The sequence below is a fragment of the Calidris pugnax genome, unplaced genomic scaffold, assembly GCF_001431845.1.
Source record: "Calidris pugnax isolate Ruff unplaced genomic scaffold, ASM143184v1 scaffold24, whole genome shotgun sequence".
Taxonomy (NCBI): Eukaryota; Metazoa; Chordata; class Aves; order Charadriiformes; family Scolopacidae; genus Calidris; species Calidris pugnax.
Genome location: NW_015090922.1, coordinates 24,684,325 through 24,710,633, shown reverse-complemented (window position 1 = coordinate 24,710,633; position 26,309 = coordinate 24,684,325). Strand labels below are relative to the sequence as shown.

The 26,309-nt window shown below is 36.8% G+C and overlaps 1 protein-coding gene across 2 annotated transcripts in view; it reads right to left on the bottom strand.

Annotated features, from left to right (window-relative positions):
• LYST (lysosomal trafficking regulator) overlaps window positions 1-26,013 on the bottom strand; it is a 68,075-nt gene extending 42,062 nt beyond the window's left edge. For both annotated transcript variants that reach the window (XM_014951007.1, XM_014951008.1), the window contains exons 1-15: window positions 25,928-26,013; window positions 24,428-24,626; window positions 22,016-22,106; window positions 17,175-19,257; window positions 14,415-15,444; window positions 12,652-12,813; window positions 11,829-11,985; window positions 10,392-10,618; window positions 8,956-9,022; window positions 8,028-8,137; window positions 6,540-6,963; window positions 5,240-5,384; window positions 4,269-4,442; window positions 2,445-2,605; window positions 906-1,096 (exon numbers count right to left, since the gene is read on the bottom strand). In XM_014951007.1, coding sequence (XP_014806493.1) covers window positions 906-1,096; window positions 2,445-2,605; window positions 4,269-4,442; window positions 5,240-5,384; window positions 6,540-6,963; window positions 8,028-8,137; window positions 8,956-9,022; window positions 10,392-10,618; window positions 11,829-11,985; window positions 12,652-12,813; window positions 14,415-15,444; window positions 17,175-19,257; window positions 22,016-22,106; window positions 24,428-24,619 — 5,214 coding nt within the window. In that variant the 5' untranslated portion in view covers window positions 24,620-24,626; window positions 25,928-26,013. The remainder of the gene's footprint in view (window positions 1-905; window positions 1,097-2,444; window positions 2,606-4,268; window positions 4,443-5,239; window positions 5,385-6,539; window positions 6,964-8,027; window positions 8,138-8,955; window positions 9,023-10,391; window positions 10,619-11,828; window positions 11,986-12,651; window positions 12,814-14,414; window positions 15,445-17,174; window positions 19,258-22,015; window positions 22,107-24,427; window positions 24,627-25,927) is intronic.
• Between the last annotated feature and the right edge of the window lie 296 nt (window positions 26,014-26,309).

Below are 26,309 nucleotides of genomic sequence, written 5' to 3'. Positions count from 1 at the left end.
TCTATGCAAAATTCATTACTTGAGCACATGGTTCTTCTCTCTAGTTTCTTGGTGTTTTGTAAGGTAAAATAAGCTTAAAAGTTGCATGACTGATTTGTTAGGCTCTTTATTTATTCCATTAATTCCTTCTTAACATACTCAAAATTTAGTACCATTGTTTAAAAGGATCACATCCAGACAGAATGACCCTTTGCCTACAGCTACAGAGCTGTAGAACAAGATCAGAAGAATCCCTCTAGTGGAAACAATTCATACAGCAGGAATTACCAGTGCATGAAGACAATTTCCCAAATATAGTAGGCTCCACTGATAGGAAAGTTTTATTTTATTCTCTTTCTAATGTACCTGTACTTACACCTGCATCTGGCATGGCTGCTTCAGGCAGGAAAAATGAGAAGAGCTAAGATCTGCCAGCTAGAAAATGACTTTTCAGCCAAACTTGATGCAAACTTACTCCCCCCAAAACCCTCAAAAGAATTGGGATGAAGTCTTTTGCTTCCTGTTAAAGCCAGATAAAGCCTTCTCTCTCCTCTCAGTTTTAATGTTAAAAGTTTAATTAAGCTGTCCTTGGCTACCTTAACAGAAGGGAGAGAAGAGCTATATATTCATCCTAGGGCATCTAGAGGTGCTTACTTATCTGATAGATCAAATATGCAGTATTGTAGAAACTAGAACATCTAGAAGTTGTCAGAATTCAACTTAAAGCAAGATGAAGTGGCCACCCTGTGTGGAGTTCAACTCCCATTGAAATAAGTGGGAAGAACCCTGCAGTGATTTTAACGAGAACCGGATTTGCTCCTGCCTGCTTTGAGAAAGTGAAGCACTTTGGGAGACAGCAGGAAATGTGCTCCCAGCTTCTTTATCAGTTTTAAGAGATTAAGAACAGCTTTTAAGTAGAAACTTACAATTAAAGGCCCAACATCCACTTCCTTTTTTGCCATGAAGAGCTCCTTAATTTGTTCACACTGTAGGATCTCTTTACTTATATACTTAGAGCAATCAGTCAATGTTTTGCCATATTTACAAGGCATTACAGATGTGAAGTCTGGCCCACATGTGTACAAGTAAAATGCTTCTTCCGGTCCAATCTTTGCACCTGAAATCCAGGAAAGAAGCTGTTATCTCTTTAATACTCAATAAAACAAAATTAATACATTGGCTGCATCAGAGATTTTACAAGGAAGATCTCTGGCTGTCTTTTGTAGACCCTGCTGAAGAAGAACAGTCAGTACAGTCCAATGCTTCCTATTAGCTACTGTAGATCAGTGACTTCTGACACATCACAGGCCAGATCAAGTCAGTGGTAAAGGCAACTGAAACCAAGCCAGGAAAATGACCTGCGTGAACTGAAGACCAACAGTTCTGAATAATCAATTACACTTTTTTAAATTGAAAAGTCATCTATCCCAGCCTCCTTGAAGTTTTGAAAGCATAGTAAGACAATGGCAACAACATGCTACAACATCATGGAGAGTCAAGTAGAATGACCGAGGATGTAGCAACAATAAAAGCTCACTAGAACTAACAGGGAGGAAAAAATTAAAATTATGTAGGAAGTAGAAGGCCAAGTGAACCTCCCTCCCCTTTCTGGACAGCACATCTCAGGTCATCTGTTTGTGAGAACACAAATTCAGAAGAGGCATTCATGACAACTGTATAGTAATCAATCCAGTGCTCTCTGGATACATCAGTTTTGCTGGCTGTAGGCACACAGCAATCAGATTACATAGATTCACCAGGTGGAGCTAACATTTATTACAAGCATCTCACCTGTGGCCTACACAAATACACTACATCCACCCACACGACATTTGCATGCCCCACACACCCTGGCAAACTGATTTCACAGTAGTCCCGGCCGAGCCACTGCACATGAAGAAATGCCAGATGGCAACCAGCAGGGTTCCAGCCTTCATCACTAAGCAAACACCCAGAAGTTCTGGACAAAACTTTCCAAAGAGGAAGGAGAATTATATATCTTAGAAAAGCCCAAAACAACATCAGCAGTTTCAGGAATAAGCATGCTCAACTCAGATTTTGTTTACTTTTTAATATGCTTTAAGTAATTTGAAACTAGTAGCTTAGAAGCAAGTAAGTGAAATCAATTTTCCATCTGGGAGAGCCTGTGTGCTTTAAGAAAACAAACAGAGCAAGTACCACCATCTCTCCATCCCCTACCCCAAGGTATTATTTAAAGAAATTTAAAGAAACACTAAAGTATCTGGAATTACCAATTATGGCAAAAAAGAAAGCAAGACAATAGTGGCAGAAGGACAGATTAGGCAGTACCCAATACTGAAACATTTGCCTACTTTCTCTCTGATACATTATGCTGGTAAAGAATGGATTGTTGTTTTTACTCTAAAAGCTTGGCATGTTAAAGAAAAAAAATCTTGGAGGAGGAGCAGGAAAGGCTTATTCAAACAAAAAGCATACAAAAGTACCATTAAAAAGAAGCAGATTTCCAAGATCCCATCCACCCGACAATCGAAGCAATTCTTCTTGAGATGATGTACAGTGGCCAATCATACAAAATGTTTTATTACTGTCAGAGGATAAGCTTGATTTTCTTGGTAGTGCATAATCTAAATTAATATCACATTTCCTAAAAACACATATAAAGAAACAAGTTTAAATATTAAGAAGTGATCAAAATGGCTAAGGTATACAGTTTAGGCTTAAAATAGATTGCAATATTTAGCAGATGAGAAGCCATGCTGTTATTAACATTAAATTACTAAAGCCATCTTCAGCTTCTAAATTACATGATGATGAATGTATTCAAACACTGCACAGAAAGAGGAACAGAGCCCCAGCTAGAGCTGCCATACAGTCAAGACTTCCTAGATCTGAAATTCTTTCCTCCTTCCCTCTGACCTCAAAGAAGAAACTGTACACAACACTACGCACACTTCTAAAATATCAGGATTTTTTAGGAATGGTAGAAATTCTTGAAAATTCAAAGGCCTTTGAGTATGCTAATGCACATCATGAAAACTGTGGTTCACATATGCTGGAAGATACTGAGTTGAGGATTTGCTTATACCAGGGAACACTGTCAGAGTTAGTGTGTTGTACAGCCACAGGCAATAAGCCTGGTGCTTTCAGAAAGCATCCAATTAACCTTATATGCATTTACATAAACAGACCTATCGGACCGTAAAGGTTATCTGAAGCTTTCTGGAAGAGCCCAACCATTAGCAAACTGGCAACTAACTCTATATATAGAGTGGCCTCATTAACTGCACATGAGCAGGACATTGTAGTATTTTTAGTTTCCTCTGTATCTCCATATTTGGACATTGCTGCCTGTCAGCATGCATAGACCGAACAATGGGGCAGAGGAAATTAAAATATAAATATTAACTCTGTGTAGTTTCAAGAACCAAGTGAAACAAACATTATACTTCACAATTCCAGGTTTAACTGCAGGAAGAAAAACCTGTGCAAGAGCTTTTTTCATAGTTATAGGTTTGGGAATGTCTTTAGAATTTGGTCAGAAAACAAGCAATGTTATTAGAGGAATAGTAAAGATTTTTTGTGTTACATCCAACTGTTTACAACATAGAATTTTGACCACCCGTTTCATATTTGGGACATAAAGAAAGTCTTCACAGTAGTTTGAAGTTTAGGAAGAAATGATAAAAACTGTGATCTTTAATAAATTCCTTTTTCTCTAACCAGTATTTCACGCAGATGCAGGCCTACCCAACCTAGCATCAGTTATCTCATTTAGGAGCATGGACCTTAAGTTTTTAGAGGAAAAAGTAATACTTCCACTGTCAGTTCAGATCTTGTCTGAAAGTTTGGGTTTTTTAACAACTCCCTGCTCCATTACTCTCAGTGGAGCAAAATGACTACCTTCTCTCCATCTTCTATTCATTCCTACTCTCAACAACGTTGCCAGTACCTGAAATATACCTCCTTAATTTAGATTCTCAACTTTATGCCTACTGCTAATTTCATGCCATAGCTTTTTTCGGATCTTACACAAAACTGTGTAGTACTTAAGTCTTTCACTTATTCATGATGAAGAAGACCACTGATGTCTACATTGGTCCACAGTATGAACTGAAGGTTCTCAGAGCAATCAAGACCATTCTGGATATTTCTAGGGAATTCCTAGCAGTGTAAGACACCACTCTCCTACCCCCAGAAGAATACTCAACCATTACTTTAGCTTGCACCAGAATAGTACAGATGTTTTCCTACCAGAGAACATCTTTTTAAGAAGATAAATATTTAAGTGCAGCTAATGGATACTTTACCTCTGACCAGAAACCCACAGCGACAGCTTTCCATGGATATTTTTCTTGCCTTCTGGCTGCTGCAGATACGTTATTGCCAAATGCTGCCACCTGCCCGTAAGGAAAACATTCTCTGGAGATTCAGCCTGTGCCAGCAGACCAGCTTTCATCTCATCATTTGGATCCATGCACATACTATGAAAACAAAACAAAAAAAGGAAAAACAAGTGTGTGTTTGTTTTCAAATTTGCATCTTAAGTCCCAAATCTGCAATTTTTTTGGCCTCAGTTACTTTGAGACTGCATTCTTTAAACTTTCACACATTTTTTTTTCATCACAATGCTATGTTTAGAATGGTCAACATCAGCTAGGAAAATCTTCACTTTACAGTTTCAACTTATTTAACTTGTTCGGATGAATCTGCTTACATTTAAGGTAAGAATATTATCTCTGGTTTACATAGAAATTACATTGTTCATTGAAAAAATACATGTGCTTTGAACGCCATAAAGGGTTCTAAATTTGCAGCTTTAGACCCATTTTAAGGATACATTATTTATGAGATTAGACCTAAAACACATTCAGATGATTAAAACCGAGATTGCCGTGGTATTAAGTAACAACAATTTTCACACCTAAGGTGTGAAAACCTACAGCTACAACAGCTTTTGCTTATCTTCACACATTTATTGGGCCATTCCATTAATACTTGAACTGCTACCTTGCATTATATTATGCTTATGACTGATCTTGCATCTTGCTTTGGGCAATTATTTATATATGACTACATGAAACATGCAAGACCAGACACTAACATTTTAAGCAATTAATCCTGTAGATCTGTAGGCAATAAACTTGATGTTGCCATTAGCGTGCATGATGACTCTACTACAGAAATTGGTTCTCTAGTCTACACCAGCATTCCCTGCAAGCTGCTACTGAAAGTAACAATACACATGTTCACAAGATTGTTTTTTACTAACACACCATACCGAAATATGAATGCTCCAGTGTTCAAGTCTGCCCAGACTTGTATCATCAGTGCTTTGGAACCCAGTGAAATGATATGAATACAGCCATCTTCAACAAGTTTATCTCCCAGGCTTGGGTATTCCATTCCTATAGACTTGGTTTCTTCTAGAAATATTTAATAAAAATGTTTATACACAATTACAATACAACATAACAACAATGCCTATCTCGCCAGCTATCAAGTGTGAAAAGAAATAGTTCAGGTACTGCAGAGAATTGAGTTTTGTTTAGTTGAGGTTTATTTGGTTAGTTTTTCTTCTTTTTTTGTTTAAAGCAAGCTGACTAATGTGTGCAATTCTCTTCAGAGACCTAGGTCTCACACTGAAACAGAGGAGTTTGACATTAACTCATCACTTCACGTGTTTTTGTTTGTAATCAGGTAAACCCACTAAGTGTCAATACACTACCCAATTCAATGATGCTTTCGACATGCTGTATCATATTACACTCCTATCAAACTGGCAGTCTTTACTGTGCACCAATAAATCTTTAGGGGTTTTGTTTGTTTTATATAAATCATACTACACTTTAAAAGCAGCACTAGTGAGTCCCAAGATTCAGGGTACAGTAAAAAAGAAAAAGTAGAGTAAAAGATATTCCAGGTGCTATTACTGGCAGGCATTTTAAATAACTTAAGGAATTTTTCCTCCTACAATCTGCTCAAAAGAGTTTGGGAGCAGGTAGGTCACTACAAAAGTATAAACAGACACATGTTGTTACAGCTATTGACATTTACTATGGCACACACACAAGGAAAGTTAAAGGATTTATACTAACTCAGCCTCAGGCTCTGACATGATGGATTCAAAGCACCTTTTATGTAAGAATTCAAATATTTAAACCCTAAATCACAAAGATTTACTAGCTCGCTATTAAACAGAAAGAGCATAAAAGCCACTTGCTTCATCAATACACAAGACCAAATAAACTTGAGAGCAGTCTTTTCACAGGACCCTTCAGATGCAGCACTTAATATTTTCTTCAGCATAAAGTAATATAAAGACATTTTACTGAGGTTACAAATTCAGTGATAATACTAAATTTCTAAGGAAGCAGGAATTAATCTAACTTAATGAACAAATCTGGAAATGTATAATCTTTACGTATATGATACAGTTGAAAAAAATCAGAAAGATTACCACCCCTGTTTAATACCTACATTAAGAGAAAATCCAGCCTTTTGTATATGGCACATCAATTAGTAATACTTGTAACCATAATCCTTCAGTGCTACAGGAACAAGAATTACGATTTCCTCACCTGTGCTGTCAAAGCTGTTCTCTCTTACAGCTACCAGTTTGCTCCTTCTCTTGACTTTTTTCCCCTTTTCTGTTGAATTTTCCGTTTCGTGAGCAGACTCCAGATGAAACCATAGTGAGACACTGAAGCCTTCAGACATGTGTGGCCAACAGTTTTGTCCAACTAAAGGCAAGTGAATTGGGGCTACATGCCAAGAAGAAAGCAGTTGGTGACTCAAATTTTCACCATCTGCCTCTTTCTTACTCTGTGAAAATTTTGCTCTTTTTAACAGTCCAGGAGTTTTGCTGTTGGAAGTGCTACCAGATTTTTGTGAAGAACTACTACTCAAATTTGTGCCATGTGGCAAAGGGAAGGGAAGGTACTGCAATGGGTTCATATAAATACTATTTTCTATTATCTTCAATACACCCTTGAGTAGTATCTCCTAGAAGAAATAAACCAAACAAATTAGAGAAAAAAAACCCAAACTGTTTACACCATGTAGTCAAGTGTCATCTAACTAAAAAAAAACACTTCATTGAAATTTGGATTCATGTTTTCCCAACAGATGTGGACTTTCATATCCAAACTGACACACATTTACAAAGCATCAAGCAGCAATTTCAACAGACTATGGCCCAACAGTTCTGGGGATTTAGTCAGGGCAGATCAATCTTCAAGTTACCATGCTTTGGAATCAGCTGAACCACAGCAGGTGAGATAAGGTTGTGCAATGACCACATTTGTTAGCGTGCTAACAGATTAGCTTATACCTCAACAAAAGACCACCCCTTTTACCCCATTTTTGAAGCTGGTTAAGAATGCACACAAGCCATCACTTTGTTATTGCATAACAAGTAACAAAGCTAGCTGAGCCCTTAAGCCAAAAAGTTCCTCCAGTTACTTAGCCAATTATTGCAAGCTACCTTTGAAAAATTGTCTCATGTCTCCTTGTTTGATTTGTTACCATCTCGGACTCCACAGTATTATTTTTTTAATTTCCTTCCACTTGTTGTTTTTCTACAGACTCCCACACAAACCAACAAATAGGTATTTCAGCAGTATATCCCATAGAGGGAGTAGATTCCAGCATTACCCAAGCCAACTTAAGACAACTTTGAAAGTAATTCCTGCTGCTAAAGCATTTCTGAAATAGTGACATGCTTTATAACTTTAAAGGGGTAGCTTCAAATTTTACAGTATTAGCATTCTGTCATCCATCACCATAATCTCAGTCTCCTCAAAAGGAATGTTGTTTTCTTGTGCTAAAGAGAGTTCCCAGGACTCTAACACAGACTTCAAAACCCTCTCCTTTCTTGTCTCCTGTTTCCTTTTCATGTTTTGAGAATTAATTATTTCAACAACAAAATTTTATTTGCTCTGATCAGTTGGAATGTTGCTGTTACAGCCTCCTTATTTCCCAAAATACTTGGACAGAAAAAGATGCTCTTTTTGTTTCATTTTTCTCATTAAGCTTCTGAATTTTGCTACATGCTACTCCATACATACCGTACAAGGTGTCTTCTCCAAAAATATCCTCAGAAGAAGAGTTAGCTCTTCTGAACATGTCTGTGAACTCATCAAGGAAACTAACAGGTCTACCAGTACCATTTGACATGCTAAAAAATAAAGAGACAAAATATTCTTCAAGAGAACTTTATAAAAGCCAAAAAAAAATTTGTATTTCATACTTTTATGAGGAAAGATTAACATGGGATTCAGAATGTTTTGCTAAATTTCAAATTCAGGAAGCAGTAATAATTATAAGATGAATTCTAGAGAGATCTAACAGCACTTCCTGACACTATCACTCAAAGTTTCACTGACTGAATCTACATGGCTACAGCAAGTCTGGTCTTAAGTTTGCAAAGTGGAGTCTGGAAGTCTGGGAACCCACCATCTACATTGCAAAGGCTCTCCCCACAAAGCCAGGGATCAAAGTCCTGGGATGGATTTACGTCATCTCCTGCTGTGGAGCAACCTCCTTATGTGAAGCTACCTTTGGGCAAACATTTAATTTGCTTCCACATTCTTGGATTAGCTAGCTGTTTTCCAATCAGAAAGAAAACTCAACCAAGACATCACTAAGACCCGTCTTAAAAAGAAAGTTGAAATAAAAACTTACGTTGTGATGGAGCCCTATTTAATCAGGAAGATAACTGCTATTTTGCCAAGCAATGTTTGTTAACACTGTCACCCTAGGTTTATGATTTCAACTACCATTTTCAGATCTGCCAGCATGTGTTTAAATAACAGATTTCCACTAGCTCAGAAATAACCCTGTGTTTACACGAGTTAGATACTTGTCACAAGTTAAAGCAGCTGCATAAATTCACACATGCCAATGAATTTGTATTGTCAATTTAACTAAACATTTGAGTGTGGGTACATTAAGTTATAAAAAGCAGTATTTAAATTACTTAAACCTTGAACTCACCATGAAAACTAGACTCTGTTTGTGTTAAGATGTTCAGAAATCCTCCCAAAAGATGTTTAACAGCTCCCTGTTAAAAAAATGCAGGGGAAAATTGATATCTGATGAATGTACAGCAGTTCCAAGAACTAATTTATTTCAATCCATTCTTGTCTACTATGGATTTTAAAGATAATTCCAGTTGCTTTAAATTATGGAATTTTTTTTTTTATACATTTGCTAATGAATATTCTTCCACATTCTGTACAGTTCAGTTGCAGAAGAGAAACTTAGAAATCCAAATTATTCTAGAAAGAAACCTGAGACATTATTAATTCAGCAGCTGAGATCTCCCTTGTGCTCTGTCAAATCCTGTAGTTCTGTTACAGGGGAGGTTGTGACAAAATACAGCATGTTGGTATACAGTCATACAATACAGAAAGCAAATTCAACCTCTATCCAAGCTTTTTATGCCAGATTACTTAAAAAAGTAATTTTAAAAAAAGCCATTTACTTATGAGCATCTTTCACAAATGCATCTTAAAGGTAATTTGAAAAACCTCTAAATGGAGATATTCAAAATCTCTAAATTGATTAGTTTGATAGGTTGCTCTTTCTAAACAATATTGAGGAGTAACGAAAATAAGATTATTTTGAGTTAAATTTCATATGTTGAAGTTCAGAAAAGAGAAATACATGTGTGCTAGTGATTTAAAGCTAATAATTCACACAAACAACTGGAGTACTGAAACAAAACAATGTTTTCCTTTCCTGCTTTTGTTTAAGCTCTCAAGCACTAATTTTGCTTCTGTGAAGTGATTATAGAAACAAGCATTTTAAGCTGAGGTTACTTAACCATATTTTCCTCTTTAGCGAAAAAGGCATACTCAATTTAGCTATAAAAGAGCAAAAAAACAAGCTAACCATCAGAAATTCCCAAGGATGAGGACATCAACATGTGCATAACCAATTTATAATATAAATTTATGAAGAATAAAAGCATTAAGTATTTTTGAGGCACATCACTGGAATTTTCTAAACGTACATATTGAACACATATATATTTAAAATGTCTACACATACACATATACAAGAATATACTTATTTTTTGTTTTAGTTTTTTGTGCTTTTTTCCCCAGTGGCCTGACAGTCATTCAATCTGTATCTATAACTCTAGTGACTGAACAGTCTTGATAAAATAAGGCAACTGTGAAACTCAAAACATTTGTAGGTCAAATATCTTTCAATACATTAGTAACTATATTTTTTATAGTTTCCGGTAACTTAAATGCAATGCAGCTGGCAATATCAGTTGTTTACATTGTTTCTGGTCTTAGCAAATGCCATAACAAGTGAGAATATTTCTGAGATCACTCTATTAGGTATACTGGTACTAGAAAACTGAAGAAAATCAGATACAAAACTGCCAAGCTGTTGCCTTTGTTTAGTAACATTTTTACCTGTTCTATAAGTAGAGTGGCATTCCTCTCCTTCTGCATGATGATTTTCAGGCAGCTTTGGAATACATGAGCAAGCACATCTAAACTTGCATTACCAGCAGAGAGCAAGTTTAATTCTAACATGCAGATTTCAGGATATATTAATTCTCCTTGATTGATGCTTTCAGCTAGGTCATTAAAATAACCTGAAGGACCAGTACATCCTAGTTCTGCCTTTGTGTCTGCTCCTGAAAGGAAACACATCTTACTGAAAACTTACTCAGCTGAATACAGTTTGCATGATTTAAACAGAACATTCAAGGACATACTTTCTCAGAGGTAAGCACCAACAATAGTCATTAGCTTATAAGCAGTTTTCAGAAGTTAGTATAATCTTCTACTATTCTGCTTCAGATTTTTATATCCTCCTGCCAATACAGAAGGGCGAGGATTTATTTCACTCAATACGCGCTTTTAAACTATGTGCCTTCATTTCCTAGGAACTAGACACACATAGTAATGATGAAATATGCAATTCATGAAGTATGACAGTAAAGCCATTGTACTAGAGCCTCAAGCTTCCATACAGAACTCTGAGCCTGCCAAGAAAGGAGATAAATTCAAATTATTTTATTTCATGTTAAAAGGTTGGCGGAAGCAGTTTTTTTAGTTATTTAACTCAAAAAAAAAAAAAAAAAATCACATGACAGCACATGACAGTATCTCCATGACAATCAAAAAAAGCAAAAACCCCCAACATCTAAGCCTCTCACGATGACTTCAAAGCATGTTACTTAAAAACTATTTGGCACAGACATATGCTTCATAGAAATGTTTCAGGTTAAACTTCTAATTCCAAAATGCTTTTAAAATGTATATCTGTTGATAAAGTCTAGTCACACAGGTAAACAGCAACAGCTGAATCCAGTTCTATTAAAGGCTGTTACTGCTCATGCTGACCTCATACAATACTGTAAGCATCCAGATGTTCAGCAAAAAAAATCTGAAGCAAATTCATGTTCAAAATCAATTACACAAACATAATACAGCATGAGATGTACACAGTCGCTGAATGACTATGAAAAGATATAATTAGACTATCTAATTTTCACCGGATTGTTACAATGCTAAATAAAAAAATAAGTACTGATTTTCAGGCAAGATATTGATAAGCATCTCTGGAGAAAAGAAATCTTCTAGACCACAATAATACATTTGAGCAACATGACTTCAGAGTCACATAAATGATGAAAACCAAGACAGGACAGTTCCTATAACACTCAGTAAGAATATTCACCATCTCTCCATCTGTAGTGGTATCCTACTGGAAGTAAAAAAATTAAGCTATTTCTATCTGTGAAAGGTCTGTGATGCTCCCCCTATTTTTGTACATCTCTAAAGACAAGCAAGCTTTGCTATGTCAGAAAGATGCTTTGTATAGTCAGAAAGTTCATCTACCTTCATTCTTGGTTTCACTGTCATCAGGGTTACTTTCACTATCTGCTTCATATCCTTCCTCTTCAGCAAAAAGTTTAAGACTACAGCACTGTGATTCTTCAGTTTCTTCAGAGATATCTTCAGGTTGTGACACAGGCTCCTTTTCAGTGTAATGCGTCTGTGTAACACAAACAAATTTACCATTTTTGGTCAGAAAAGCAATGAATTCAGAATCTTCCAGATGCCTATTTTCTCCCAGCCCACTGGCAAAAGATATAAACTCATCATAATCTTTCAAGAAACTGGAGATACTTTTTATGAATACTCTATTCTTACATAAAAAAAGGATTCTGCAAAGATAGATTTTTCTGACTAACTATCTGACCAAAGCTTTGGTAAGCAAGTGGCCAGTGCATTAAGAATAACTGTTTCCAAGAAATCACTATCATCATAAACATGCACCTTCACCCTAAGGTGAAGGGATGTCTGCAGCCACTGAGGTCAGTGAACATCCCTGTTTGAAGCTCTCCCTTTCAGAGTTTTATCACACTGTTGTGGGATGAAAGAGCAAAGGGAATGGCAGGTTTCAGGTATGTCTATAAAACATAACAGAGCTTTCTCCTTTTCGGGGCATGACTCATTTCTGAACTGTGTGTGGAGCATATCAATAACCAGCACACAACTTACACACCTGCACATGAGAACCAGAGAATTCATCTTCAACAGCCACAACTACCAAACATTTAAATATGTCCTTTAGAGTTTAAAAATAGACCCAAACATAAGTCTGACTGAGCAGACCTTGCAGTATTTAGAACTAGGCTACTTAGTTGGTGCTTCATACCTTTTCAATTTTTTCTTCAGAATGATCCAGATCAGCAGAAAAAGTGCCCAACGCAACACGAAGCAGTGAATCAAACAGAGGCTTTGCCAAGTCAGTTTCTATCACTTTTGACTGAGCAAGCTGCTCTCGTATTTGAAGTAAGATGTCATCCACACAGGTACTCTGTGTTTTGGAGGAGACAAACATTTTGATTCATGTTATTCTGTTTTGGCTAACAGAACCGTCTAGTACTTTCATTCAAGAACTTTCCCTTCCACCTACACTAATCTGAATTCTCAGCTAAAGCCATCAGACTTCATCCAGTCCCTTGCAATAAGGAAGATTCATTCTGCTTGTCGAGACAGTGATTTAGTTGGCTAATCAATCTGCACACTGAAAAAAATCCAGCAACTTGCTGTTTTCCAAACATTACAAATGAAAGCACCATTACAGCAATAAACAACAAACAGTTTCAAGCACACAGTGCATTCAGATCACAGCACAGTATTACTAGAGAAGTTAATGTTAACAAGACAGAGAGTGACACATCCAATTCCACAAAAACAGCATGCGGCCTGAACAGAATTCCAGTTTCTAGTTCTCCCCTATACCTACTGCCTCCTGCTTTTGTAACAAACTGCCAAGTAAAATTCAAGATAGCAATGAAAATGTTAAAGCACAGTCAAGGTGCCTTCTATGAATTAACGACTTTGTAGAACACTGAATTAGTTCACCTCTAAAGCTTAAGTAACAGTTTTTTTCCCCAGTGTCCTTTCAGTACCTGTGCCCTCTAATATTCCTCTTTCTAAAGTGCCATGCTCTGCTCAGAACAGTCATCAAAAACACCATGTGACTATACACAATGCTCACGTCTTGTCTATGCAGCTCTCCTTCAATCCCACCTGTCACACACATTCTCCACTGAATAGCCTTTCAAAAAATAAAATAAACAAAAACAAAACACAAGTCTCTCCCACCATTCAAATCCCATCAGCTTAGCCTCTGGAGAATGTGGGACTGGAGACAAAAGGACTACACAGAAAAAAAAAACCCACACAGAAAAAGCAGGCCATAACTGACCAGGTAAAAAATACCAGCAAAATTAGCCAGCAATTCAGTTGTCAACATCCACTACTGCCTTTTTCAGTAAGAGGAAATCACCACCTTTCCTCTAGTCAGGATCAATTTATGAAAAAAAAGGAAAACAAAATCTTCATCTGCCAGGATCACAGCCTTCCCTGGGACTCAAGATACATTAATGCAGAAAGAAGTATTCGATATTGAGTTCAGCCCTTATTCATATTGACCATGCCGGCCCAAACTGTAACAAATACATGAAAAATAAACCAGAAATACAGTTCAAATAAAAGTGAGGAAGGTAAAAATTTCATCCTGCCCGTAGAAGCTATTACTTGGGAAGGCTTGAATAGGAATCCAACCAAAAAGAGCGGAGGACAAAGGACCATGTTGGAGAACAAGAAAAGGAGTACAGGGTCCTTACCAGCATCTGAGTGAGTACAGAGTAGCAAGCTAACACTCCTCAGAAACAGCAGCTACCAGTTTGTCCATCCACCCACTCCCATTCTTTCATGCCTGCTGACCACTACCCCAACTACTAAGCACATCCTTAACTCTATGGTTCCAGTATTACATTAAAAATATGGTACCATAACAACAGTATAAGCTTCTTTCATCTCAAAAAGATCTTTCAACTAAATTACTATTAAAATAATAGTGAATGTAACTAACATGAGTAAAGTAAGCTAAGGTAAGTTGCACAGTACCTGGTGAGACATCTCCACTTCCATCTTCTGCTGCACGGTGCTTGCACTGTGTAGACAGATTGTCAGCAGAGATTCCAGAAGCCTGATACCTTGAAGCGCCCACTCAGTCTCTTCTCTTGCAGAAGTCTTTATCCCCTCAAGACTGGCAGTTGAAGTAACTGAAGTGTGTTGCCTACTCAAAGAACTGTCACAGGAGGCCACTTCAGGCACCAGCTGTTCTGCACCAGCAAGGCTGTTGGAACTATCGAGCTCCAATTGTGCCACCTCCCTGCTTTTAACCAACTGAACTGAGTCATCCTTGCTGAGAAGCTCACCATGAGCACCCTCATGTGAGCTTCTACTGCTTTCACTCAACGCTCTCTCCTTTTCTTGCTCTTTTTCCTTATTTTTTGCAAGTTTCTGAATTATCAGAATTAGTAATCTATGACATGCTTCAAAGCCTCCAAGTCTATGGAACTGTCTCTGGAATACTGAACTACAAAAATATATGCAACGACACATTGACCAAATATCCGCAGCCCTGTGAATATGTTCCAGAGAGGGCAAAGTAAGGCTTTCCAGTGACAGATATGGTAATTTGTGACCTAGTGGCTCACTAGTTGTACTATCATATCCTGATGTATCTTCAGAGTCATTAGCTGAATCCAGATCACCATCTGCTTCTTTACTTACACATAAAAAAGCAACACAGAGGAACAGGTTTATTGTATTGACATGTATGTCTTGGCTAATAAACTTTTTCTTTTTTGGGTAAGCCTCTTTCAAGCCAGCATAAAACTTGCTGAGGCTTTGAGGAACTTCTGAAACAGGATGCTGGCTACAAAGAGAAGCGGGCAAGTCAGACGTAGACTCCTTTTGTTCACTGTTCATACCTTCCAGTTCTGGCATTGCTTGGTCTTTCTGCTGATCACCAAGACAGAGTATCAAAGTCTCTAACACTTTCAAAGAATGGCTTCTTAAAGTATCCAAGTAATTTAACTCAGTCATTTGATTCACTCCGTTACCACTCAGAAACAAGTCTCTAATTATCCTGCAAGAAAAAGCATAAGAGTTACCTTCTAAATCAGCCACAGATTCACGTAGTTCAGATGACCTATCTTATCCAAAGATATCCAAAATCTGAATAACACCAAGGACTGATCATGTTTACAGTAAATGTTATAAATTACTGTAAACTATAAACTAAAGAGAGGAGGAACTTGCTTGCAGTACTCTAGAATCTCAAGTGAGCATAATCCATCTCATAGTACAAAACTCAATTTTTTTTGTAAGACAATGTAGGAAATATTGATTAACCTCTAAAATGTAGACCACAAAGATGCATGATGTTCAAAACATTGAAAGTGGTTAATTTTATCTGTGACATTTTCTCTTTAGTACTATTTCCTCCCCCCTAACTTTTTATTAGCAATTGAAGCTAGTAAACATCTTTATTTTTCTCAGTTCTGTGACTTCACCAGAAAGTAGATATTCCTTCTCAAACTTCAAGCATTAAGACATTTTACTAGCTGTGTCTATTAGTTGCATGGACTATGTGTCTCAGAGAGAATTGAGGAGTGCCTTTCAAGCACATTTTTTTGAGCCATTGTTATGCCAGGATGTCCCATACTAAAAAACATTTCAGTATATTTGTTTCCAAGTATACTTTTCCATTCTTTTTGCTCCAAATATTACATTGAGTTCATAGAAAATTTGGGGTAAGGATCTGTAAGCTTCTTAGTCTACTGTGTTTGCTTGTAGACATCCACCTTCCTTACCCTCCCATCTCCTTCCCCCAGGATCAGCTTTTACTGTAACTGAGTTACACACTCCAGAATCCCATGAATATACTTACTTGTATATTCCCATCTTTAAGCCAATAATAGGAAATATGGTATCTTACACTTTTATAAATCTAAACTTCTCTTGCCTCTTTGCCACTAAGTGCACTTTCAAGAGTGAACAACTTCTGATACAGTTTAGGTTAGGATAAAAGTTAAAAATGAATTTGACAATCCTTTACATAAACTGGAATATTAGTCTATTCTGTGTGACTGTCTCAGAAACCTACTAAATTCACTCCAGTCTACCAGGACTCCAACAGAAAAGATCAGAATCTTTCCTGGATGAAAGGACACATTAATATTCTGAATAAACTTCCATATAATGTATTAAACAACTATTTCATCAACTCAAATGATAAACGAAAGTTTCTCTTTCACATCTTAGAAGAATGTTTGAGGGTTGTGTTGGTTTTGTTTGGGGTTTTTTTTTAAAAAAAAAAAAACACAAATATGTTTAAATTAAAAAGATTTTGTAAAATAGGAAACAGTTATTTCAGGGCAAGTAAAACTCTCAAGCCTTATTTTTGAAAGGTGGTTTCTATGAAGACCTTTCCAGAAGGCAAAGGGAAACAGATCAGAAAGTAGTCTAATTCCCACAGCAAAGGGACATGTCAATCTGTTCAACATTCCTGACTCACTTTAGCATGAGGAATGAAGAGGCAAAAAGCATATCACATTGGACAAAGATTTTATTTTTTCCCCACACACTTTGACTTGTTAAAGACCATAACTCATCAGTTGAAAGCCCTCACTTTCTATAGGTTATGAATCCAGGATTAAAACTTACGTTATTCAAGTATTTATCTTGTTGTCATCCCTACAATATCCAAGTGCAGCCTACAGTCCAAATCAAACTTAGGTTCTGATCAGTAACAAACATACAAAGCTCTGTACATAATTAGCATGCTTTTCATTAAAAAACAGAAAATCAACCAACCTGGATTTAAGCAACACAGGGAGCGTCTGCAAATAAATCTGAAGTACTTCAGAAGGCAAACACTGGTTATGGTAACTGCATGTGTGTTTATCAGCTGTTGTTAGTCCCAGTTGTTGAGCGTGGCAAGCTAGCTCAACCCCTCGCTGAAGCACAGGATTATAAATACAGTTATATAGTTTCCATTGGACCACTGCATTTCCCTTTTGAATTAAGTGGCAAATATGGTTTGCAATCTGCATGCCGCGCAGTTTGTCTTCTTCAAAAACAACGTCCTGATAAGCTTCCAATGCATCCCATCGCAACAACATATCTTCAGATCCACTGCTCGGCAGAATTCCCTGAACTCTGCAAGAAGAACTAGATGCAAGACCAGCATCGCTAGAGTTGCCCTGCAAGGCATCTTCCAGCTGAGCAAGCTGATCACAGTCAACAGTACATATATTGCATGATGCCTGCATAATTTTTGGAGAAACTTCTGCTCCACCCAGCTGATCCAATATAAACTTGTTAAGGATGTTCAATATGTGCTGTTGAAAGTTTTTTAATATTGGTAACTTGGACGCATGAAGCAATGGGACAATCACAGACTTCGGATCCATACAACAGCATATTCCTACATTATGGACACCCGAGAGAATCTGAACGCAAGTGCTGCTCAAAGAAACTTGTTGCAACAAGTGCAAACACTGGTGTGCGCAAACAGCAATGCAACAGCATCTGTCAGGATAATGAACTTCTCCATCAGCAGTTTCAAATGGGTTTTTGGAAGCTTGGCTTTTAAAAGCAGATACAGGGAGCCCAGAGAGATCCCTGTGGTGATGCATGAAGTGGGAGTACTCACATCGTCTGTGCCGCTTTCTTGTACACATCGATTGATGTAGCTGCTCTGATTTCACTTTTTTGACAGTACTGATTATTTTCATGATGCTGTTGATAAGGGCTTTCAGATGCTCTGAGGCTTCCCCAGTTACTCCCTCATTCTTCATACAAAGCCATTCCATCTGAAGCACTGTTACTTCAAAGAGCTTAAATCCCTGATGCTGTATGAACTCATGAACCAGATCTATAGCTTGGCTGAAGTATAATGGATTGGAGGCTGCACTTTGTAGGCAGCAGATCAAAATCTGCAAGACCCCTTCTATAACCTCAGGTAGAAGCAAGGCTCTGTGATGATACCTAGAAAATACAAAGTCGTCCTGAACCGGCTGCTGTAGTGTTTTCTTGTATCCTGGAACAAAAGCATCAGGTTGCTTTTCCAAGCAAATTCTGATTTTTAATGCTGCTTTAAGTAAATCTATTAAATTTCTTCGTAAATTGTCAGGCATTGTTTCTGTACTGCTGATATCTAAAGACATAAGATGCAGCACTGATCGAAAGAGCATCCTTTGGACCAAAGCCACAGGTTCTTCTGTCCACCCTGCAGAAACTTCATTTTCTGTGTTACCACTTACATTGTGACAGTCTCCAAATCCTGACAAGAATTCAGTCAATGTGGGCACCACACTAGCTGAAAGAGCAGAACTGTGATTCAAAGTAATATCAAATTTGCACACTTTCTCTAGGAGCGACAATAAGACATGGCATAAATTGAAAGGAGAGTTATCCATGTTGCTCTCAGCAATTCCTGCAGCCGGCTCATTCAAAGTCTCTGGGTTTAGATCATGTGTTGGACTCATTTGGCTGGAATTTTCTAGATTATGGGCATCGGGATTAGAATCGGGTACCACTTCGGCAGGTAGGAAATCACTTCTACCTACCAAGCTGCTGTCCCTAACTGGATATGTTAAAAAAGGCTGCAGTAACTGGGCGCGTCTGTGTTTCGTTATTACAGTAGTCTTCTCATCAGAATTGCCTTCTGAATCTGAAGTGGAGAGCTGAGATCTTCTCGCATCTCGCACGGAGTAACGATGGGTGGTTTTGCGCAGACGGCCACTTTTTCGAGACCGAGGATTTAGTTTTACAGAAGTCTGAAGAGATGAACGACCGCTTCCATCTAAGCCTAGTTTTTCCTGAGTAGATTTCACGGAACTCGAATTGTTCTCTTTGGTCAGGCATAGATCTACTGTAAAGGGTAGATTAAAATCTGTTGAAACAGAAACATAACAAAGGAACATTATAATATGCAAAACATTTTTCTTCATTTTATAGTTTAATACTTTCAGCTTAGAAATATGAAATAAATTTGTATCTTAATAGGTCATTGTTTTGCATCTACCTGTGTCTGACACTTTCAGCCTAAAAAAGTCAGCAACAATTCATGTTTAGGAATGACGCTGGCTATTTTCAAAAGCTAGAAAAATTAGTTCATTTCCAACTGTGCTAAGTGTGCTAGAGGGTTTTCTAAAACTTTTTTGTAGGCATAGCTCTTCCATTCTCTTCAGAAAGGACGTTATCAAGGTAGATGAAAGGACTTTTTGGTCAGCAAAGGGAAGAAAGCTTAGTCTGAATATCTTTTGGCCTGTTATAGATAGGACATAAAGGAACAATATAGCCACAAGCCTCTAGATATATTCAATTTAAAATTGGATAAGCTAAACATACTAATAGAATAGAAGTAAAATATTATTCAGCAAGATACCTACTCCGAGATGTCCTCTATTACTTAGCTATGGAAGCAGTTTTAGCCAGTTACTCAAGCTCTATTTACCATATATACCATTTGATACATTTGAAGTCCCAGCATCAGCATTGCGGAACAGTGCTATCTCACAAGCAAAGAAAAGCTATAAAGGGCGGAAAAAAGATCTTTTTCAACTCCATGACTCATTGTCACTTTTTGCAACACAGCTGCTATAGGAACTGGGTGCATTAACTCACAGTCCCCTCAGAATGCATGAAGAAGAAATTGTTAGTGCACAAGTGGCAATAGAAAAATAAATTTCTCTACTTAAGAAACAGTGCAGATCAAGTATACAGACATCAGTCTTTACTTCAGCATTAACTATTCCAAACACAAAAGAAGTAGTGGATTTTAAAAGTCAGGGACAAGAAGGAGATGGAAAAGAATAATGGTTAACATGTTTAATAGTCCCACAAAAACCAAGCCAGGACAAAAAACCAACTTTCAAGTATACATTCACTATTTTATACTGCAAAATGTGGAAAAAGCAGGCAGAGAAAAAAGTCTGTATGTTCTTGGATAAAATCCATCATCATTTTTAAGTAGCAACAGAACTGTATTGGTTGCTGTGACTAGTAAAATGCCTAGCATAAAGCAACTTCAAGTAGCTACCACCCAGTAAGTTTAGTATTTAGAAAAGTGTGATAGTTAATAACAGCCCTCCACTCCCCAAAGTCCACACAACAGATGCAATCATTAATCAAACTGAAAGAAAACACGTGCAAGCATGACTGTGCCTTGCTGTTGCAAGCATGACTGTGCCTTGCTGTTGCAAGAAGTCGTACTTGTGATGCTTAAGGAAGAAACATCACCTGCTTTGGTGGCAGGAAATTAACCAGGAGGACTTTATCACATAAAGGATATTTATCTGCACAGAAAGGAAAAAGCTGTCTAATACAGGTGGATTGATTTCAGCCCAAGGAAAAAAAAACAATGTAGTGAACAACTGGATACACATCATGTTTACTGCATCTGTACTATCAGAAATAAATTTGTGGAAGCAAAAAATTGACATTATGCAGAGTGCAAAACCAAAACATCTTAAAACCTCATTACACAACATTTGAACTAACCCTGGAAAAGTCACTAAACTCTCATAAGACAAACAAAATGTTTCTTTAATTCAATCATGCTTACAGGAGCATGAAAGAATGATGTAACTGAGCAGGAAAATTTATTATATGAAGTGCTATAAAATTGTTACTTCAAAAGCTCCAAGTCTACAAATATTCACAAAAGCCTCCAATTTGCACAAGTTTAAATAGCAAAAATCATTGGAAGAGCTTTAGGTGAGAATCCTTAGGAACTCTCAAACAGATAGGAAACTTCATTTGTTTCATCCTCTTTGTTTTATCCTCTAATAGGGAAAAGTATGCATCAGACAAATGCAAGAGCCCAAAACAAAACAAAAAAAAACCCCAAACAAAACAAGAAGCCACAACAAAACCAAATAAACCACTGCTATTTCCTGGTTGAGTTTTTGCATAGAATTTATTTTGTATCATCCCTTTAATTTTTTTAAATTCACTTTAAACTGACTCTTTGGCAGTTCAACACTTGTGATTTGATTCCTCAATTAGCACATCAGTTTCTGACACAAAACATTGTATTTTCTAAGGAATGCAGCCTGGTTCTGTTCATAATCATCCAGTATTGTTCTATTTTTCAGGGCCTGTCTCCCTGAGAACATTGCCCTTCTTTCACACTCTTCTGTTCATTGTTTGGCTTTAAGCTCATTCTCTACTTCCCATTTCTTCAATTTCAGAAGAAAAAATGTCTGTCTCATTCTGTCTCTAATACTAATCAGCATAAGTGATACCATTTTTGTTATTAAAAAGAATTATGTTTTCCCCTTCTACTCCTAAAGAAACACTTCACATCAGCAAAAATATCATACAATCTTTCAAACACCTTTTTCCCCAGAATGACCTGAAAAGAAGAAAAATCTCACCATTATCAAGTTCAGCTCTGTAGTAGTGTGAGCATTGCCTTTCACGCTGACTGACAGCCTTTACCTCCTCTGTGCAATTTTGATCTTCCTTGTATGCTGACAGAACATCAGTATTTTGGAGCTTAAAAACTCTGCAGAATCCACATCCTTATGTTATGTTAGGAGGATATATATTACAATGAACTGCTACTCTTTAGTTGGAGTCCCAGGCTCTGTAGTAACACAAACCACTTCCTTTATGTCCTTAATACTCTAAATTATAAAACCTACCTATTGCTTTTTCTTCTTGGACAGGGATTTTCCACACCAATGGCAGAAGTGACAAGAGGAGGGTCAGAAGTTCTTCTCGACATGTCAACTCCTATGTTAGAAACAAAGGTTTATGTACTATTGAAAAATAGATTAAGCTACTTAATTTTACAAAGCTATACAACATTTAGTTCCCTAAGCCTTTCTGCTGTTTTATGCACTGAAAAAATGACCTAACTGCAAAGAGTACTATAATCATTAACTAGAGCCAATCAGAAAGCACCTAAGATATTTATTACACTCTACAACTGTTTGTATACAAAGGCTTCCTAATCCCTCTAGTTGAAGGAATTCCTCACCCAAAGAGCTAGAAAAGTCAAGAGCAAATAACTCATTGATTTAAACAAAGTGAACATGAAGCCCAAGTCTGAAACTTGTAACTTTCAAGAACTTCATGGGAAATTTTACTTTCTCCAACCTTTAAGGAAATGAAGAAACTTACATTCATCAAGTGATGTTATTGACTCACAACAGAAAGGCAAAGTTTTATTGGAGGAAAGAGGGAAGGTTACTCTTAATTAACAAAAACAAAGTCACCAAAACCCCCTTGCTCCTACTGGGATTCGAAGACTTATGCACTAACAATTGCAGTGCAGAGAGGAACAGTAGAAGGCACAGAATTCAAACAATTCCTTTATTGGTTGCTATGCAGCATTTTCAGAATGGTTTCAGTGCTAAAGATCAAATAATTTTCAAACAAAAAGCTGATGAGCATTTTGGCAGTTAGTATCATTCAGGGATATGCAGCTGAAGCAACATCCTTCTCCAAAAGTTCAAGGTAGCAATGAAATTAAAATGTATGGACATAAGCAACTTATATAATTATAATTACATATATAACAAATATATAGGTACATATATAGTTATAGCGCTATATATATAACAAATAGTTAATATTTGGCTGATAAGGCTACTAATTTAAATGAATTAAAAAAATATCTAAAACTATTGATACAATATAATTAGGCCTGAAAAATAAGCTTTTTTCAAAGTTATGCTCCCAACTCTCTTCTGCTACTAAAGGTTTGCTCAGCAAGACAAATTAATTAGGAATGGGAATGAGCAAAGAGCATTCAAAGCACAAGACTACTTGAAAAAGTAAAATATTAACTTTTCAATATTTCAGTGGTACAATTCCAGAATTCAACTCGATCAATCAAATTCCTCTTCTCCCCACCTTCATTAAAAAAAAAATATTTCCTTCGGATAAAATTGCTGAATTGCTAATTTTGCATGAAGAATGCCACAAGCTTTTTTCCTCCTCCTACTTCAGGAGTGGGTTTTTGTTGGAAGGGAGGCATGTGGAATCTCCCATTTTCTTCTTACATGAAAGCAGCTGTTTCTCAAGCAGCTCTAGTCCTGAACTCTTTATTAACAGCAACTATGCTGAAGTTGAGTGACACCTAAAAAATCCTCACAGCTCTAGAATTGGTAAGGATTCTTCTTAGCAATTACATATAATTGCAGTCTTGTGGATTTATTGTTTAGCCAGTGCACCTACTGGAATCCAAAACCAAACCAGCAGACCTGACCAGAGTCTTAGCACGAGTCACCTCGTGAAGGAAAGGCAAACCTCCAAGACAAATCTGACCAGCTTTAACAGCTGACCTTACTTAAGACAGGGGCTGAATAAACTCAAGGATTCACTTGCTTCAGTATTTTGAACACTAGGATGTGAAGTTTCAAAGCACAAAGACTTAGTGCACATCTCATCCGACTCATGGCTTAATATATATCCAATAGTGTTGAAGAGGAATGAGAAGAGAAAGAAGAGAAGAAAATGGACATCTACAGCTACAGGGATGTGTGCTAGACTTTTTATATTTAAAAAAAGTATAAACTGATCATCTCCTAAAATGCTTTCTCTTTTGAGCTAAAGTTACAAATATTTACTCTCTATTACATTCAAGAACAAGTTACTTGAAGAGCAAAAATATAACTCACAGCCCATAAACAAAATAAAAAGGTACATATTTTAATTTCATTTTATTGCCTTAAACCAGGAGGACCTTCTCAAATTAAAAACTGACAGCTTGTATTGCAGGTTCAGTAAACACTCATTTTTCTAACCTACTTCCTCTTTCCATGCATCTACTACACTTGAGCTTTACACACACCTTAACTAGTCAGAAATTTAGCAACCATCAATATCATATACCATCAAAACAGGTATATGATTTTTTCTTTTTCTGTTCTTGCAGATGGACAGAATGCAACTGCAACATATCCTTTTGAACTTCTAATCTTCACAATTAACTCATACATTCTATCACGAAAGATATGCAAGAAAACCAGCACCAAGAAGAACACAAGCCAGACAAAACCACACAAAGGTTAATACAAAAATTATAACCAGGTAAGAAAAACTATTACCTGATCAATAGTTGAGTTCAGTGTGGTAAGCAAAACAAACCCACGGCCTTGAACCAAGTATTGTCCCAGTGCTGCCATATGAGTTTCTTCTTCTTCATCTTCCTTGGCCTCTGCCCTCTGTACCACTGCATTGCACAGTCTGTTGACATCCGTCAAGAATTCCCGTGCCAGTGAGTTACTGGCACTGCTCATGTCTGAGCTGTAAGTAGAGGAAAGTACAGAAATTAAATCCATCAGAAAATACATTCCTTATAGAAAAAAGGACTAGGGAAAAGGAGGACTAGCTCTTCCCTGTATCCCACGCCCCAAAGGTTGTCCGTAGAACTGAGGAATCAATATACTAACATAGGGTGGAAGGGAATGGGAAGAATGAGCTAAGATAATTTCATTTATTTCAGTGAAACTTTAGCTAACAACCCACAACCTGAACACTCAATTTTATAAGCCTAACAGGTAAAAGTCCATGATAAACAGCATTCCCTCCCACTGCATAAATGAAAGCTTATTACTTCACTTCAGTTTTTCTTTCTGAAAATTGATGTGAGCTTCAACCTTCCTCTGCTTCTTAAAGATATTTTGACCTGAAGCATAAGCAGGCAGCTCTTACACAGCAATGTACAGAACACACATTCTTTAATAGTTTACTCGAACACATTATCTTCTACCATGTTATATATTCCAATGGTATGCAGATTGTTTCAAGGGGAAAAAATAAAATAAAAAGAGTTAAGATATGAATTTCAAAATTACAATGCTTTAGGATTTACCAGCTCTCACAGTGTTTTCCTTCAAGCCAGACTGAGTGGGTGGCAGTTGCTACTGTAGTATACTTAATTCAACATACAATTCTACTGCATATGTTCAGAAGAAAATACCAAAAACATTAGTACTGATTCCCAAAGTGATAAATTCAACTTTAGATAATGCACACAAGGCACTCATACACTTTCTCTATTCACTCTTATAAAAATAAGTTTTGTTTTCTCTTATGCCACAGCATTCCTTGGCTGGTCAGCACTAGTACACATTAAAACATTTAAAACAAACATTAAATCAAAGAAAAATGCAAGAGGATCACTGAGGAAGGCAGAACAAAACCAAGAATCAGTGGTGGCAGCTATAGAAACAAGAACATTTAATCCACGTGATGAATACTATGGCATAATATAACTATTAATAGTTAATGAATACTATGGCATAAAGAAACTCATTTTATTTCTATATAAACAACTGAAGTGATGAATATATTTGACTTGTGAAGATCTTTATGTCCAAACATAGAGCGTGCAAAAAGACAGCCGAATAACTTTCAACATAACATTTAAATATAACAGGTGGATTAGTACTGCTTGATGAAGAAATATCTACATGCAATTATTAGGTAAAAAAATAAGACCCTGTAAGAAAGAGCAAGTTTGTTAGAAAGCTCATTTTAGTGGCAAGACTGAGCACTTACACATATAATGACATTCACTGTAGAAGTAACAGGAAAATTCTTACCAGAATTACTTTGCCAGCTTAACACATTTATCTTCTATCTGGAAGTAAAAGCAAATATATTCTGGAAATATCACCCTCCGTTCACCTGTTTTTAAAAAGAAAACATACATCATGGTTAACATGCAATTTCTTTGTTTTTAAAACTCCATTTATGAAAGCTATTTGAAATTTTTTGAGCTTTAAAGCTCTACTTTTCTTTTTAGCTTATGATTGTGCACAACTGAAATCTCATTATAGAGAAAATAATTGGTGCATATAAGCCAAGTCAATATAATAAAGTTCATTAGTTTTAAAATGTAAAATGAGCCAGGTACGCAGGTTTAAACATTTGTTTCTAGAAATACTAAGAATTTTTAGTGGTCACTACCTGCATACTTAATAC